This window comes from Ixodes scapularis, unplaced genomic scaffold, assembly GCF_016920785.2.
Source record: "Ixodes scapularis isolate PalLabHiFi unplaced genomic scaffold, ASM1692078v2 PGA_scaffold41__6_contigs__length_2269736, whole genome shotgun sequence".
Taxonomy (NCBI): Eukaryota; Metazoa; Arthropoda; class Arachnida; order Ixodida; family Ixodidae; genus Ixodes; species Ixodes scapularis.
This window is the reverse complement of record NW_024609870.1, coordinates 808,302-825,538: the sequence shown is the minus strand read 5'-3', so window position 1 is coordinate 825,538 and position 17,237 is coordinate 808,302. Positions and strand designations below refer to the sequence as shown.

Genomic DNA, 17,237 nt, shown 5'->3' with positions numbered 1-17,237 from the left:
ACCCTTTCACGCGGGCTGTCGGCCAGAATGAAATGTCTTTTAGAAAACTATCGCTCCCCGAGAAAGTTTCTTTAGCTCTTACCTCGTTCTCGATTAAAGGGAAGCTACGGAGCTTCTCGGAAAAAATGAGTTAGAAGTGAATTCTAGTGTATTTTTACCCCGGGAACCCGAATACCCAAATCATTTGCTGCGTAAGTATTGTTAAACGCGAGAAAAACGTGAAAGACAGTCGCTGTCCATGACGTCATCGACGGCTCTTTTGGCTGCCCAAGGCTAGGGGGGCGGGGCTTCAGCCATATTTTGAAATTGCTCTTGTAACTCTCCGGCGCGTCGCATTGAAATATAATTTTGATATCTGTTATTCTAAAAACCAAATGAACGCAATTCAAGCGTTTTTTCTCAAATGTAGAAGTGCCCCATCTTTCCTTTAAACATCATGCGCAAGCCTAAACAGTACCTAACTCCATTTCCCCGCCTACTCTTTCGATGCTCTTCGGCAGTGCTACACGGAGCCGATGGTACCTTGAGTTTTCGTGTTTTTGGCATCGCTTTCTTCCAAGTTCCTAGAGACGTCCGGGTGACTACAACTGTTTTTTCGCGCTTGATGACAAACTAAAGCATTGCTAACAACATAGTAGTAGAATCCAAGTGAATACCGGGCGGGGCATCCCGAAAAGATGATGTAGACGTACCAGAGCCATATGCAGCCGGGAAGCCTAAAAGCGACGTCTACAGGTAGCGTGGCAATGGCACCACTTCCGGAATGCTTGGCGGGATCAATCCGTTGGTTCATCTTAACGGGATCCTTTTTAGGTCTTTTGGAAAGCAAATGCCGAATTAAGTGGTCACTGATTCCTGGTAAATATGAAATTTAATCGACTGCATCGGGATGTGTTGTTTCTGAGGTCAAGAAGATTGGCTTACAAGGTCGTGATTCTTGTGGGTTCAACAGCCAGTTGCACTATATTAAAATTTGTGTGGAAGTTTAGTAAATCTTGGCTTTCAGATGAGTTATGTGAGAAGAGAAAACAGATAATATTTGGGTAGTTAAAATCACCGGCAAGAAGCAGAGGGGTATACCTCGTTACAATTCTGTAAACAGTGTCGTGTAACGACTAATCAAAATTCAAAGTAGAGTTAGGTGGACAGTAACAAATGTTTTTGTGACCCAGATGCAAGTGCACAGTTACTGTTTCTAGTCTAGATGCTATATTAACGTGAAATGGCTCAATACAATTAGCAACTGCAACTAGCACACCCCCACCTGTCCACGGTTCCCTATCATGTTGGTAGATGTACCGCTCACCGTGAGGAAATATTTCATTGTCGCTTATTTTGCTGGGCAGCCATGTCTTGGTCAACACGACGACATCGGCAGATGATGAATCGAGAGTGGAGCATAATTTGTTGCATTTCTTTATTAAACTTCTTATACTTGTGTAGAAAAAAAGAAACGTTTGTTTGTGTCGAGTTTGATACTTGTATAATGCATGATCGCTTTAACATTCCCTGTACAGGGTGTCACAAAAGAAAATTTACACGGTCTTTTTTACTGCAAAAATAAACTAGGCATGACCGAACGCTCATTCTCTGCCCAAAGGTAGCGCTAGAGGTCACAACCAGATGCCAAAGTTTCAGCCTGATCCGATAACTTAATCAAAAGTTATAAGTGATTTTCTGAAAATTTCAATGGGAAAATGGCGGCCGACCGAGTTTTCAAACACATGGGGCTCTATGGCACCAGAAACCGAAAACGGGCAAAAATAGGCTCCATTTTTTCATTGAAATTTTCAGAAAATCACTAATAACTTTTGATTAAGTTATCGGATCGGGCTGAAACTTTGGCATCTGGTTGTGACCTCTAGCTCTACCTTTGGGTGGACAATGAGCGTTCGGCGATGCCTAGTTTATTTTTGCTGTAAAAAAGACAGTGTAAATTTTCTTTTGTGACACCCTGTACTTGCCGCGAAACAGGGCTGCCCACTGTGACCCTATCAGTTGTATTTTGGATTTCGTAAACATTATCCTTCATAGTGCAATGAGGGCGTACCACTTCCTATCAAAATAAAGCCTGTTGTATCTTATCTTAAAGATACCATCGATATTCTGGGAATTTGCGAGTTCAAACAACTTCTTTCTTGCATTACGCGTTGCAAGCGAGAAGTCCTCATTTACTGAAACATTCCACGTTTTGATCAGAGCCTTTGAAAACAAAACCTTCTCTCTTTTTTTGCTGTCGCAAATTTTACAATGATTGGTCGACACTTCGATCGAGGAGATGCACCAAGTTGGTGCATACGAACGACTGCGTCATCCGCAATCGTTGGTTAAGGAACATTGGACAGAAGCGCGCATATTTTTTGCTTAGACTGAGCTCCCAAGACTCTAACGGTGAGTCACTAAGGCCATAGAAAAATTGTTGTTTCTTTGCGATCAACCTTAAGAAAATACCGAAAAGAATTTTCGTTGTGTTGGGACATATGTGTTAAAAAAAAAAATTTTACGGTCAAAAATATTTTTTAGAGCATTATTGACGGCGCAAAATTTATTTTAAATTCTGCGCGCAAAGTCTATGACAACATGGAATGGTCATACACTCTCTCCACCTCAACTTGATGGCCAAGACGATCAACCTCTCCTCGACGCGCGCGAAATGCCGGGAGGGAACACAAGTGGAAAGGAGGTGACTACTGCCTAAAACGTGCCTCACGCCATCAATATTGCTCTAAAAAATTATTTTTTTGCATAAAATTAATTTCTTGAAACGCGCGTCCAGAACAAAAGGTAACACTTTTTTTTCTTTTCAGTGACCCTTTAAAGCTTGTTGAGACGAGTACGCAGAGAAATGTGTTCCTTTTTAACTTGGCCAAAAGCTTGACGTCTAGTGTGGAGTTCATTCCAGCTTTTCAGACATTTCCCCTTTTCTTCTCTATTTTAAAGCCAATTAGAAACGACCGTTATTTTTTCTTCTATTTATTCTTGATTTGACTTCATTTCGGTAACAACAGTCAGCAGTTTTGTTTGGCCCTCCCGTAGAAGGTGTTGGTCACGTGTATCCGGTCCCGGATTTTCCTCAGTCGCTGCATGAAAGCGACTGTTTCCTTGTCAGTCAACAGTTTTACGTTGGAAAAACACGGGCAGATGATTGGAAGCAACTCCCGTGGGCATGGGAACACCAAAATAACATTGCCTGATTTCTTTGCAAGCAAAGAATCATCCTTACTAACCTGTGGGCAGAACAAGTGGAACATGTTAGCCGTTTGCATCCCTAGGTGGTTGGTTCCCACACCCATTGGACGTTTGAACGGTTGGTCGGGTCCTTTTAACTCGTGGTGCCGCTGACAATGTTGATGACGTCACTGGCCTATCGTACCACGGGGACAATATGACGACCATAACAGACGATACTTACGGAAACTGGGAGTGTTACCCGATAGGCGTTCCCTCGTATTAAAAGCGAAGCTCCTTAGGGTCTAGCCTTGTCCGGCGTCCGTGCTCACATCGATTGCATTGCCTCCGGGATTGGCCCACTTTAAAAACAAACAATGTACGCCTGCACGGGGGTTCGAACTCAGGATTGCTCGTTTGCTAGACAGACGTCTTAACCACTACGCTACACTCCGACGTTGCATGTAGCCGCTCAACGTCTATACAGGAGAGGGCCTTGCGGTCAGTTGCGTATATAATCGCATTAAACTTTGCATGCATTGGCTCAACGTTTATAGGCGAGAGGGTGCTGCGGTCAAACGCTCAACTGCGTATATAACCACGATCCATACCACACATTCTCTTTCCGACATGAACCGTTGACTTAACGCGTTCCCACGGCTTCTAGCGGATCCAAACTAATCCGCTAGAAGAACCACTGGCCCTGCATTTCACCGACCATAAAGCAGTAATAATGAAGTCGAAACGGCAGCCCGGAACTCACCACTACCTATGAGCAATAAAATCAGTATCATCAGCACCGCCAGAGCTTTGCCCCAATCAACCTCATTCACCCCGTGGAGATGCGTCCATTTTTCTAAAGGCCCCTTCTGCTGAAAAGAAAAACGGTTCCCTGTTTCGTGAGCCTCGCAGAAAGGGTCTCTCTCGAGTGGAGGAATTGAGGAAGAGTCTTTCCTGCAGCCTTTAAGAGGTTTTAAGGCAGACGGTCGCTAGCATTTGCAAATGTGTAAACCACCAGCCTTTAGTTGATTTGACCTCGATGGGACTTTACAAGTAGGCAGAATTTTTCCAAATTTAAAAAAAAGCTTAAAAGGCCACTGTGAAGGCATTTTTTTGAAATTTGGAGTTGTTATACGTATGGTGTGTGTAATAAGTGTTAATGACACTGATCAAATGTGTTCTTCTATGACCATTGCAATCGACTTGGAAGCTCTGAGCCCGAAAGCGATTGTGACGATCCTGTTTTTATTTCTTGCTCTCAACATGGCGGCACCCGGCAGCTGTGCCAAGGCCATCAAGAGGGATGGGGATGAAGCCTCTCGGAAAGTCGAGCCAAAATGAAGTTATTTTACCTATCTAAAAAAAGACCCAGCAAATAAAATAACTTTGCATGCTTGGCCGGTTGGCAGAGGCAAAGAGAGAAGGTTAAAGACACTTCCGGTTCCGTCAAAAAAGGGTAAAAGTGCACAGTGTTTCCCATCTACACCATTGATTCGGGCAGGATTTGGAAATATGGCTCGAAAATATATTTTTTTATTTTCAGCCGTTCTTAAAGGGACACTGACACCCCCCAAAATTAATTTTTTTACTTTTTGCCAGGCGATTTATTATGGAGTCAGGAGACTACCCAATCAATATTTTGCTATAGCGTCAGTGGCAGCGTCACATGTATTTTTAATAAAGTAAAAAAAAATGCAACTGCCGGAAACCGAAACTGGACTGGGGAGGAAGGACCAATAGAGGAGGAGAGAGGTGGCTGAAGTTAACGCATATGCAACTTTTTAGAAGCCCCAAAAAATGGGTATCATATTTCTTTTCTATTTTTAATATTGTGTGCGTGCCTTCGATGACCTACGACTTCGATTGTATTTGGTGGTTGTGTCTAAATTTTAGAAAACGGCCCGTGGCCACGGAGAAGAGGGTGGGCGCGACTCAAACCGGCCAGTTCTAGATCGGCGGTTTTCAGGCGGAAAGAAACCAAATTTCGAGCCGCAAATTCTGTTCTGGGTAGTATACAACTAAAAACCTTGGCGAGCATAAATACCCTGTCAGTGTCCGTTTCAGATTTTTAGGATTATCCCTTTCAGATTTTTAGGACTATCCTTAAGATAATTTCCAGTCGTGACAATAAAAAAAATTGATGCTGGGTTGTCAGTGGCCTGCTAAGCTGCTCATCCTCCATCTGCATAAAATCTGAGGGGAAAATTTTTTTGCTCGTTACGTCTTCATTTGTTATTTTTGTTTGGCTTAATATGTAAGCCAAAAACTTGGTAGCAAGCTTTTTTCTGCCATACTCTACGGGGAATTCATTTAGAACAATCATACAGCAAGTAAGGTTTTTCCGCTAAATTTCGTGGGGAAGTTACACTTGGAACATTTTGCGGGAAATTCTCGCCCATCCAAAGTAAAAAAAGAGTGGAAAAGTAGTCAGCCTCGCCCATATCGCTTAAAGAAGCTTGCGATTATGTTCGAACAGAAAAAGTGCAAACATAAAATGTAAAAAAAAAAAAATAAGCATTACTCTTAACTGAAGTTTGCCGAACAAATTCTTACCACCTTATCTTCACGTTAAAAAAAAACACTACGCAGAAAGAAAAAAAAAATTTCTGCAAAAGAAGTTGATTTTGAAAAATGTTGTATATATACCCATCAACATCCAGAGAGTATTCCCAGAAAGTTTAATTAGTTTACACTCTATTGTTAATTTTTTTTTATAAATTTTTTTCGGTCTACCCATGCTAAAGAAAAGGTAGACTTTAGGGCATTTTGAACGCGCTTTTCTCCGTTCCACTTTTTGACATAAATTTCACTTTAGGTAATCTATCGTTTTGTTATTACATAACTTGGATTCATTTTATGATTTTTTTGGGGGTGAAATTTTAAGGGAAAGATAGCTATGAGCTTGTGTTTTTTTATTTTTGTCATTTTTCATGCTCAAGAACTAAAATTTTGGTCAAAGGATGGAAATCTAAAAAAACAGTATTTGTGTTTGTGTCTTTTTTGTCATGAAAGACGGTATAATATAGAATAGAAAACTGTCCTAAAGCAATATAACACGTGAAAGCGACAAATTTATAAGTAATTTCAAAATGATAGTTTTTCTATGCAGACCTCCCCCCCACTTTCATCTTTGAACATTTGCAATTTTTTTGTACTTTACCCAGGTTAACAAAATTTGGAACAAATGTTCTTAACATCAACGGAAACAAGCCCTGTAAATGTAAATTAAATCAGACAAGTGGTTCAGACATTTGCTTTTTTGGGTAGTCTTCCCCCTTAAGGACGTGGTTTGTCCCCAAAATCAAATTCTTTTTGTGTCGCCGTACGTTCTGATGGCAGCGAGTGTCTGTTTCTGACTTGGCCAGTACAACGCAGCTCTCTCGTCGCACCGTGAGGTACTTTCACGTGTGTGATAGTTTTCTTCTTTTTTTAGTTTCTCGGAGGCCAAACAAGTGGGGGGTGTCACTTAGCCATCGTTGTGGTACTGTCCTAGTGGAGTGGCGACATATTCGAGTGGCAGTTGAGACCCTTGCTTTCAGTCTTGGACAGAGCAAGGGCGCATTACGAGGTGCTTTGGCCGAGACGCCCAAGTGCCGTGGAAGGAGCCAAGTGAGCTTGTCTGAGGTGGCTGTGTCTTGCAGGTCCGGTGACTCCACGGCCCGTATTTGGAACATGAACGACAACAGCCAGAGCCCCAACCAGCTGGTGCTGCGCCACTGCATCCAGAAGGGGGGCACCGAAGTTCCCAGCAACAAGGACGTCACTTCCCTCGACTGGAATGTGAGCAATGCAGCGCCATGACCGATCGGGCGGTGTCAAACGCCCTTTCTCTCGCAGTCCGACGGGACGTTGCTGGCTACGGGGTCGTACGACGGATTCGCCCGGATATGGACGACAGACGGTGAGCATTCCCTTTACCCATTCGCTACAGAGGACTGTTTAAAGGGCATAAAAGGGTGACAGAGCGCAGGATTAGAAAGGTTGTGGTTGTCTCGAAGGACGAAACATTTGCGACGGATGGGGGAAGGGTCACTAAACTGTACCTAGACAGGAAGGAATCGTGTGCCACATTTGTGCCGTGATAAGGAACAACAACTTAGAGGGGTCGTGAAACATTTTTAGAAAATTTTGCGCTATGTGCTCATTTGGATTACCGGTCCTCTATCATGTAACCCACGCGCATTCGCTTCATCGTCCGGATTCATTTATTAGCGTGTAACAACAATTTCGGTTCCCCGAAGAGCTTCCTATTAAGTTCGACGATTACGCCGCATCAAGACAGGAAAGTTTTGTTTTTTGACGCCACGCGTACGAGTCAAAGGCGGCCTCCCCGAGCTTCAGCGTCACTTAATCGAGCGCAGCCGACTTTTTGGCTTTGTGCCTCCTGCGGATACTCTTCTCCAACGAGTGTGAGACCGGTCACCACCCGAAGACAACACCGACGGCAAAAACGGGGCGAGCACTTTGCAGCGAGGTGCGTGTGGTTCGACGAAACGTGCCCGTTTCGTGTCCAGGCCAAGGCTTCCCCGTTAGAAAGTGATTGTAAGACACGTAACCCTGGCTCCTACCGACTTCGCCCGGGCCTTCGCGGTCGACGGCTCGAAGCCAGGCCGCTCTTCGCCGTAGATCATCCGTCAACTTAGGAAGCCGAATGTCGTTTGCTCTATCATACCTTGTGCTGCACTGTCTCGCAACGCACACGGCCAGCATGGCGAGTTGCTGGAGCACGTACGCAACACACTCCAAGGACGCTAAACACGCACCACAATTTAAATCTTCTGCGCTAGGCATGTGCAAATATTAAAGTTTTTCGTATATTCGATCGAATAGTTTAGTATTCAGTATTTGCTTCGATCTAGATGCTTATATTAAAATTCTTTTGAAGTATTCGGTCCCGAAGAACTTTGTACGTAGGGCTACTTCTGATAATTTGGTTTAGGTATCGCGGTGCCTTCGAGATGTCGCGTCTAGTGCTTTCTCAGCGAAAGCCGCAAACCATCGGCAACGGGGGAAAAAAAGAAAAAGGTCGTGCCTTTGACGTCCGTGATCGAGAATGAAACGGAACTGGCCGAACCGAACATGAAAATTTCTTCTGGTGGGCAGCACATGCTCGGCGTACTTGTGTACTGTTACTGCTATGTTTCCAATTGCTGAATGCAAGTGTTGCAGCCACTGTAAATGACGAAAGTGATGGCATTGTGTTTCGCAACCCAATTTGGAGCTATTTCTTAAAAATCCCACTGGGCACTAATGTTCTATGCGTGAAGTGCGAGGCAATCCTCAAGACTCCAATGGGTGCAACGACTACCTTAGTGTCCCGTCTAAAGAGGCACCCGGATGTGCATCAGGGTGCCTCTTTGACATGAAAGAGCGTCAAGCACGTGTAAATACCGTCAAGCTCAAGAGTGCGAGTACGCAGAGTCAGCCTTCAAGCTCAAGATGAAACCAATGGCACCAAGAGCGAAGCACACAACGAAGATGATTGCTAAGTTCATTGCTCGTGAAACGCGCCCATACAGCATCTTCGAAAAGGACGGTTTTGTCAACATGGCGGTATTTGCCATGCCAGACTACAGCGTGCCGTCGTGGGCGACCTTTTCACGAGCAGTTATCTTGAACTTCTAAGGATGGAAGAGAAAATTGCGGGAGATTTTCATCAGGGGTGCGGATTGCTACTTCATCACAACAGATGGCTGAACATAGGCACAAGTTTTGAGCAGTGCTCCAGGCGAGCAAAATAGAATAATTGTGGCTTGCATTTCCAATGTGCGTCATTACGCTTCCCCACTACAGTTTTTTAATACTCCGTTTCGTTTCAAGTGCCAGCGTAGCAGAGGCTACATGAGCAAGCTCTGAGCTTTCAGTCTCCCTGCCAAGCACGCACGCTCGTGCAGTGCGAACATGCTTTTGCAAGTAGCTTCGCTATAATAAAAGTGAAACATACATGCTCACTTACGCTATAAAAGAAAGCAATACAAATAAGGAAGCTGAAAGGAATGTTTGATGATACGCCAAGGTCACAAGCTGCATAATTTTTTTTTAGATTTTTGTTATTGTGGATTTACAGATGCTGACATATGCTTGTATGCGGACGTGGTACGTGCATAATTGGACATTACAGTGCCGCTTTTATGGTCGTATCGCGTGGATGGCGCAGCCAGGATAACATGGTCGCATCTTGCGGACATGCACGCGCCCCCAGCCCAAGAGCAACGGGCCTATTGCGCACCAACGACAGCTACGTTTGCGTGACTGTCCACGTGATGGACAAGGACATCGTACAGCATGTGCGTGCTTTGGCATGCACGGAAATGATCAATTCCCACACGGCCGATATCCTGGCATGGTTTATCGAGAGCGTCATCGAGGAGCGGGAGTTCCGGGCACCAGGTGGCTACACCGTAACCGATAACGAAAAGAACATCACATCTGCGGCAGCGATTTTGCCCTGGTGTGGTGTGCAGTGTTTTGGACACACACTCCAATTGTGTGTCAGCTTGTAAATAAAAGAAGTAGCGGGGTTTTAGGAGCACTTTGCCAAAGCCAGAGCCATTATGGGCCTTTACAAGAGAAGCACAAAGGCTCGTGGATGCCTTAAGGAGATCCAAAAAAACGTGCAACTAGATCCACTTGAAGTTGTGCAGGATGTGCTAACACACTGGAATAGTGAGCCCGCCACAATGGCTCATGAAACTTGGTGTGCCTGTCACGGTTGAGCTTTCTGAATGTCAGACTGCTGAAAACCTGAATTCAAGTGAGTGAAAGCTCATGTGTGGAGCAGTGAAGGTCCTGCAGCCCCTTGAGCAAGCAACAACTGATTTGTCAGGGGACACCTACCCGACAGTGCTGCAGTGCACCAAGCTTGTCCCGACTCAACGTTCTGCTGATAAAGCAGCACCACTTGCATCGAGTCTTCTACAAAGCCTTAGGACAAAATTCCAGCCCTGGCCATGTTGGTGGACCCTAGATTCAATGACGTTTGTTACAGCGGAGAAAGTGAAAAAAAAAAAAAAAAAAAACTCTCCTGTTGAAAGCTGTAGAAGAGAGCATGTCAAAGAATGAGCTCGATGATGCCACGGCTGGAACGAGCACAGGCTTGGGGACTTGTCGGAGGACTTCTTGTAGGATGTCTTTCCTAACCTAAGCTCTGCCACCAAGTCGCAGACGAGGCTGCCGAGTTCTAGAAAATCCCGTTCCTAGCACGCGCTGAAGACTCTCTGGTCTGGTGGATGTCAAAAGGGAAGCATTGCTTGTGGGTGTCTCATTCCCAGCAACCCGGACGACGAGTGAAAGGTTACTTTTAAGTGTGGGAGGCGTTGTGAGCTGCAGGAGGGAACTTCTCCCTGATCATGTGCAGCAGCTTGTGTTCCTGCATGAGAACCCCTGACTCTTCCTGTGCAGGGAGGTTTATTGACTTTTGTGTGACTGTGTTTAGATTAAATGGTCGATAAATTATTATGGTGTTCTCAATTTCCAATAACGTTTTCCCGCAACTATACAAATTATTCAAAGAAAAGTAATATTCGCTTCAAACTTAAAAACCACTATTCGGACATGCCTATTCCACGCGCAGAAAATGTGCAACAACGAGCAGACGACAGAAGTCGACGTTGCTATGGTTGCCGGACGACGAAAACCTCGGATGTGCTTGAAAACGAAACTTGCCAGCGATCACGTGATATAGTACCACCGAATTCGTTTTAGAACGCCAGTAAATTCCTCTCTATTTTCATAATTCCTAACCATTTTCATAGCTTCCTTTTTATAATTACAACACAAACTAATGTACAGTAGATCCTCAACCTCATACAGGTATTTTTGTGATCATTTGTTGCTCAAGCTGGCCAACAGTGTCGCATAATCGTTTCAGGTACCCCAAAAATAATGATTTTCAGACACGGTTTATAAAATGTGGAAGCAATATTTCGCTGCGACATTTGGGATGCAAGTATAAACCACATGTAAGCGATTTGGTGAGCGACGAGACAAGTGACAATGACCCGCTTCGCTGTCTCTTGGTCTGAAAGTGACGGGAGCAAGCAACCAAGGCATTGAGCGACGTTTTCTAGAAATCCAAAAACCGAGCGACGCGATCAGTGATAGCGAAGAATCCCCGTCGATCATCGTTGACTCTGGTCGTCGTCGCTCGTCTCATTGCTTGCTACATCGCTTACATGCGGTTCAACCTTTAGGATCTTCGAGGTCTCAACAATCTTATAAAATTAAGTCGGCATATCTATTTTCTTTGCACGACCCCCTTAAGGAAGGTTGGGAAAGAAGTTTGCGATGCAACGACGGGTTATGGATTCTTTGCCAGATGTGAACCGCTTGCCCGGGAACCAAACGTTTGCTTCACTTTGGGGGTCGTCGATCGGGAAGTAATGCGCTCGAGCGGGTGTGGTTTGAATGCCAAATTGTTGGGTGTCAGAACATTGCTGGTATTGCCTGGACAATCGGGCCGGGGCACTGCCTGCATGTTTCCTTTGTGCGTAAACAACTCTATGTAGTGTTAGCTCATTTGAGGAAACCCGTACGTGGGTGTTGCGTTTGCCGGTGAATCGTTTGTGTGCTTACGTCCCGGTGTTGCCAGGTCGCCTGGCCAGCACACTGGGCCAGCACAAGGGTCCCATCTTTGCGCTCAAGTGGAACCGGAAAGGGAACTACATCCTGAGTGCAGGCGTGGACAAGGTAAGTTCCCGACGGAGGCGCTTGCAGGGCATCTCTGCGGGCATTGCTGCACTGACACGAAGGAAACCCCATCTTGAGACATTGTGCCATTGACTGACGTTCCACAAATTAAAGTGGATGGAGACTGGTCCAGTTTGTGGAGTTTGATCAAAAGGCAACAACACACTCTTGCGATTAATGCCTCAGATAAAGCTGCAAGTTCTTTCCGATTGCCTCGAAAAGTGGAATTCCAAATGAGGTGGGAACGGCATGGAGGAGCGTTTTCTCTTGGCCTCGGTTGCGAGAAAAATATCGAGACTATGTACAATGTTTTACCGATGGGGCCAGAAGCTGGTCTTTTGTAAGTTCTGCAGTACATTCGGCACACTTTGGTAGAGCGAGAGGTATCGACAGTGGTGCAAGTATTTTCGCTGCTGAGCTTTACACTATGCTCATGCCACTTGAACACCTCTTAGAAGACCGTCTGAGGAAAGCTATTTTGATTGTAGATTCCCAGAGTGTTTTACTTGCTGTATGTTTCTTACCTTTCAGTAAAATTTTGGATTTTCTTAAAATAACAGGCTATATGCACCTGTTATAACTCTTCTTTTTTACCATGTTTTTGTATCATTGCAGATAATTGCCTACTGATTTTAACTTTCATTCTTACCGGAAATTAATGTGCATATCTTTTACACTATCCATGTTCATACTTTTATGACATCACCAGCTACTATAGCTCTGTCTTGTCCTTAATTCTTTTCTTGTAATAGTTCCTTGCAGTGTTGCGGAGTTGCCACTTTGGAGTTGGAATGATTCCGGAATCATTCCGCATTTTCGCGACCCCGGAATGGAATGGGAATGGAATGGCGGCAACGTTGAGGAGAATGGAATGGGAATGGAATTAGGTGCCTTTTGCCTGGAATGGAATGGGAATGGAATGGTCCCGGTTCTTTATTTTATTTTATAATTTTTTTTTGGAGGAAGGGGGGGGGGGGGGGGGTACATTTAGCTAAACCGAGCAAGTCAGCGAGTCAGTTGCTCAGAAATAAAATGAGCAGCGGGAAACTGCTAGCCCATGTGGAGCCCTAACATACTGTACGCAAAGAAATGCAATACTAAAAACAAGCGTCAAAGCAAAGAGCAGAGAAGGGAGGGGGAGGTGGCGGTGGCGCCTTTCTCGGACGCGCAGACGACGGGCTTCACATGTGTTACACGAGGGCGAAACAAGAAACCAAGCACCGAGCAAAAGAAACATGGGAAGCAGCAAAGGATGAAACCGCCATGCACGGCTCTTCATCGTTCTTTTTAATTGTCTTGCATTTTTTTTTTTTTTTTTCTACGGCATGGAGCGTGCATGCGCGTGCAGACTGAGATCTGGGAGCGGGAGCCAACCCGTAACTCGCAGAGCTCTGATAACTCGTTGACTCGCATGTTGCCGAAAGATGATCAGTTATTGTTTTCTTATAGTTCGAGGAGCGTTGTTTAGCAGCTGGCCAACCCTGCTGCCTTCCACGTTCATACGCGCGCATTCCTTTGCAGTGCAAAATGTGGGTTTGCTTCGGCATTATAACAAAGTGAGATTCACTTCTCTCTTCTCCTCTTGCACTTTGCTCCGACACCTTTTTTTTTTTTTCTATACTGCATTTTTACGTGTAAGTCTGCCTTTTACTTGGTCTTTGTTCCAATGCTTGTTTTCTGTGTTAAATGTTTTACATTAAAATGGGTTAGGGTTACAAGCAAGCTAGATGATGCCAGCTCATTTCCTTTGACTTTAGTCTCTGCATACCTTGTTTCACCTTGCAATGGACCTCTTTGGACGCTACGAGTCACCCCAGGCAATCCAGCACCGTGAACTTAGTAAAATTAGTGCTTTTTTTAAGGCATTTAGCTTTTTCTTTTTTTTTTGCAATTGTCTATGCATTGATAATGTCAGCTTTATGCTGCTTATGCCGGCAAACAGAATGTAGCTGTCAATAGAGCACTATACAGCTCCTACGGAGCAGAGTAGCGCAATCCTTTGAACCCCGTGTTTTGCCGACAACATGGCCGACAGAGCGGCTCGGCGCTAGTCACGTGGTACTCGGGGTTCCAGGAGGCGGCCCGCCCTATGGGAGAATACATGGAGATCGACACAACACGGCTGATTAAAAAATAAACGGCGAGTTCACACTTTTTAAAACTAGTCTGTCGTGAAGTTAGTAAAGCACTAAACACTTTATCAAAGTTTTAATAATACCGGGTGCGTGTGCAAATTTTGAGAAGGCGATTTCCAAGGCAATGGCGTTTGAAGCAGACGATTTTTGGTTGCAGCGGAGATGGGCTTGTCCAACTGCGGTCAGAAATGCATGGAGAACGTGAGACAATCGCTGTTTCTTCAGTATTGTAGGAATGTACGGAATGGCAATCGTTTTTGACATAATAATGGAACATTTTAGAATAATTTGCGCTAAGTTTTGTGCCCCGCAAGGACCTGACTTTTTTTTTAAAAGTTGTCCGAGCGGCATCATGCAGCAGACGACACGCGACGTCACACCATTCACGTCACGTGAATGGTGTGACGTCGCCGTGTCGTCTGCTGCATGATGCCGCTCGGACAACTTTTAAAAAAAAAGTCAGGTCCTTGCGGGGCACAAAACTTAGCGCAAATTATTCTAAAATGTTCCATTATTATGTCAAAAACGATTGCCATTCCGTACATTCCTACAATACTGAAGAAACAGCGATTGTCTCACTTTCTCCATGCATTTCTGACCGCAGTTGGAACCTCCGGGCGTTCGCCGCTAGTCGCCAAGAGGCGGCGTTCTAGATTGCGCTACTCTGCTCTGAAGGAGCTATATAGTGCTCTAGCTGTCAAGTGCCAATTTTTACGCTTAGGAATTAGAGGAATGGAATGGAACGATTCAGCCATTCCAAGAGTGGGAATGGGCCCAGTGTCCCCATTCCTAGAAGTTGAAAGGAATTGAATTATCGAAAACTCCAATTCCCGGAATGGAATTGGAATGGAATGGGGGTGCCCATTCCGCAACACTGGTTCCCACTACCTTCATAAAATTTAACCAATGAAATGTAGTTAACAGCTTGAAGATTTGAAACATTACTAGTGCTATTGGTGTTCTTAGGCACGTTGTGGATTATATACTTTGACAAAAACGTCAAATCTTGAATGTGGGAAAAGTAATACGGCAATTGGTGTTTGAAAACTCTGTCTGACGGCGCTCCCTGGTGTAAGGTGCGGAAGGAGCGTCAGCGTAGGTATTTGCTTAGATTTTATTAGTGAAATCGGCCACCTATTAGTGTAATTTCGGGTTTCCTAGCCTATAGATTGAGACAATCTCAGAATTCACTTGCGTGCCCTTTTAAGACTCTATGCTTTTTTTTCTTTTCTCATATTATAATTTTAACTTGACAGAACAGATTTCTGTCAGATACATTCGTGTTTTAGACTAAACTAATTTAAGGCAAGACACTGGTTCTAAAATCGACTTTTCTGTTTATTAATGGATTATAATGAAAACCAGTGTGTATATGTGTTTCGGCTTCCTCTTTTCAAATATTCAATTAGTTCTGCAATATCTCAATTACTTTTTGAGTTACGAAGAAAATAATGAAACCTAATTAGGTCATTTCTTACGACTCATTAAGGAACTTTCTAATACAAATTTTTTTGCTTAAGTGATATGGATTTGTAGCTAAAGACCTGTCATGCAAGATGATGCTATTTATATTTTTGTAAAAATAGATCATTGTATAAAACTAGTCTAATTAGGTCAAGTACACTATTTACAAAGCCTAACGAGGTTACATTATCACTAATAATAAAATTTCGGGCCCATACTGTCATACAAAAATAGCATCACCCTGCAGTTCACTTCTTTCTGAATTCAACGGTATAAAGTTTATAGAAATCCTGGAAGAATAATCTCATGAAAACAACCGTAAGGCTAGGCATGTAGACGAAAAATGCGAAGCTGAGAAAATTGCAGTTGAAGTTTTGACACTCATTGCATAAAATTTAGTAAGGGACCCCATGCAATAATGTTCAGCAATATGAAGCATAGTTCTATCGGAACAAATTGAGATGAAAAATTCTGCAATCCGTTCACAAGAACCTTTAAAAAATAATATAAAACTGAGAAATAATGTCTGCAATGTAAAATCAAGTTCTAAAAGTATGAGTAGACTCTATAAGGGACAACGGGAGGAGGCACCAAGGGTTGCACGCTCCGAAAGCAGATTTTGTTTGGCCCTGAAAAGGGCCTTTGTTCATGTAGCACTTGAAAGGGGAGCCCCTCACAGCCGTCCAGGACTGTAGTCCCCAGCTGTTCCAGTTTGGTGTTGCCTGGAGAACCTCTGCTTTGCACTGCTGCTGCTCTGGTGGGCAGCGTTGGCCTTACGCAAACGCAGATTGTCCTTCTCCATGCTTGGAGAGCTTTCATGTCCACTACAATGAACTGTGTCCCAGCGTCGCGCGTCTGGCCTCCTGTGGTGACGCCGAGAAGGTCGAATTTGCGCTGGGTCGCCGACTTTTCCGATAGCGCCCGCTTGCATTCGTCCGATCGTGCGACTCGTTGCGCCTGCTCGGCCGTGGAGTAGTATGCGGTGTCGGCACGAACCGCGCTCGCAAAGCTCGACAAACTGCCGCTGCTGCATGGAGTCGCGATGTCTCCGGCTGATGTTTCCGGAAGATCCAAGGCATCCGGCGGTGCCGATCGCGGTGGCGCACTTGCAGCAGACAGCTTCGGCTTTTTGTTCCACGGTCGCTTCCTCTTCCTTCCGAACGCTTGCCGCGTGCTCGATTTCAACCGAGCGTCGTCCGGCATCTCGAGAACTCGAAGCGAAACAAAACAAAACACGCGCGACTTCGTAGGAAAACAAACCAACAATGTTCAACGCAAGCGCGCAAACGGGAACTAAAACGTGCGCTCGACCACGGAGGAAACAAAGCAGACAGGCCTAAGGAGACGGGCGGAGACGGGCCCAGGAGCAGACGACGCACCTCTCGCCAGCGCGGGAACGGAAAGGAGGAAAGGAGAAAAAGAGCGGAGGGGCGCGTTTAGGCCAATAGCAGGGGCGCTAGGCGCCGCGCGTGCTCTGACGTACGGGCACCTTGCTAGCCGGCCAATGAGCGATCGCAATTGGGGCCTTCGAAACCCGCGGAATGCGGACGTTCCCCGATGTTGTCGCGATAACGAATGGCATGGGGACGTGGGGAAAATAAGCGGCTTTCCAACAAGACCAAGATGGCCGCGATCCGACGAGCGATCGCGAAACGCGCGGGGCGCGAAGTTCCACTTGTTTTCATTGAACTCGCTGTGCCAGGGCTCTGCGGGGACATCGTAAATATCATTTTTTTCATGCTTAGACATTGAATTCGACATTGAAATTTTGCAGGCAGGTAC

General features: G+C 45.0%; 1 protein-coding gene across 2 annotated transcripts in view; it reads left to right on the top strand.

Annotated features, from left to right (window-relative positions):
- LOC8035108 (F-box-like/WD repeat-containing protein TBL1XR1) overlaps nt 1–17,237 on the top strand; it is a 43,003-nt gene that overhangs the window by 10,477 nt on the left and 15,289 nt on the right. For both annotated transcript variants that reach the window (XM_029989629.3, XM_029989631.4), the window contains exons 6-8: nt 6,810–6,948; nt 7,006–7,069; nt 11,759–11,856. In XM_029989629.3, the coding sequence (XP_029845489.1) occupies nt 6,810–6,948; nt 7,006–7,069; nt 11,759–11,856 (301 nt within the window). The remainder of the gene's footprint in view (nt 1–6,809; nt 6,949–7,005; nt 7,070–11,758; nt 11,857–17,237) is intronic.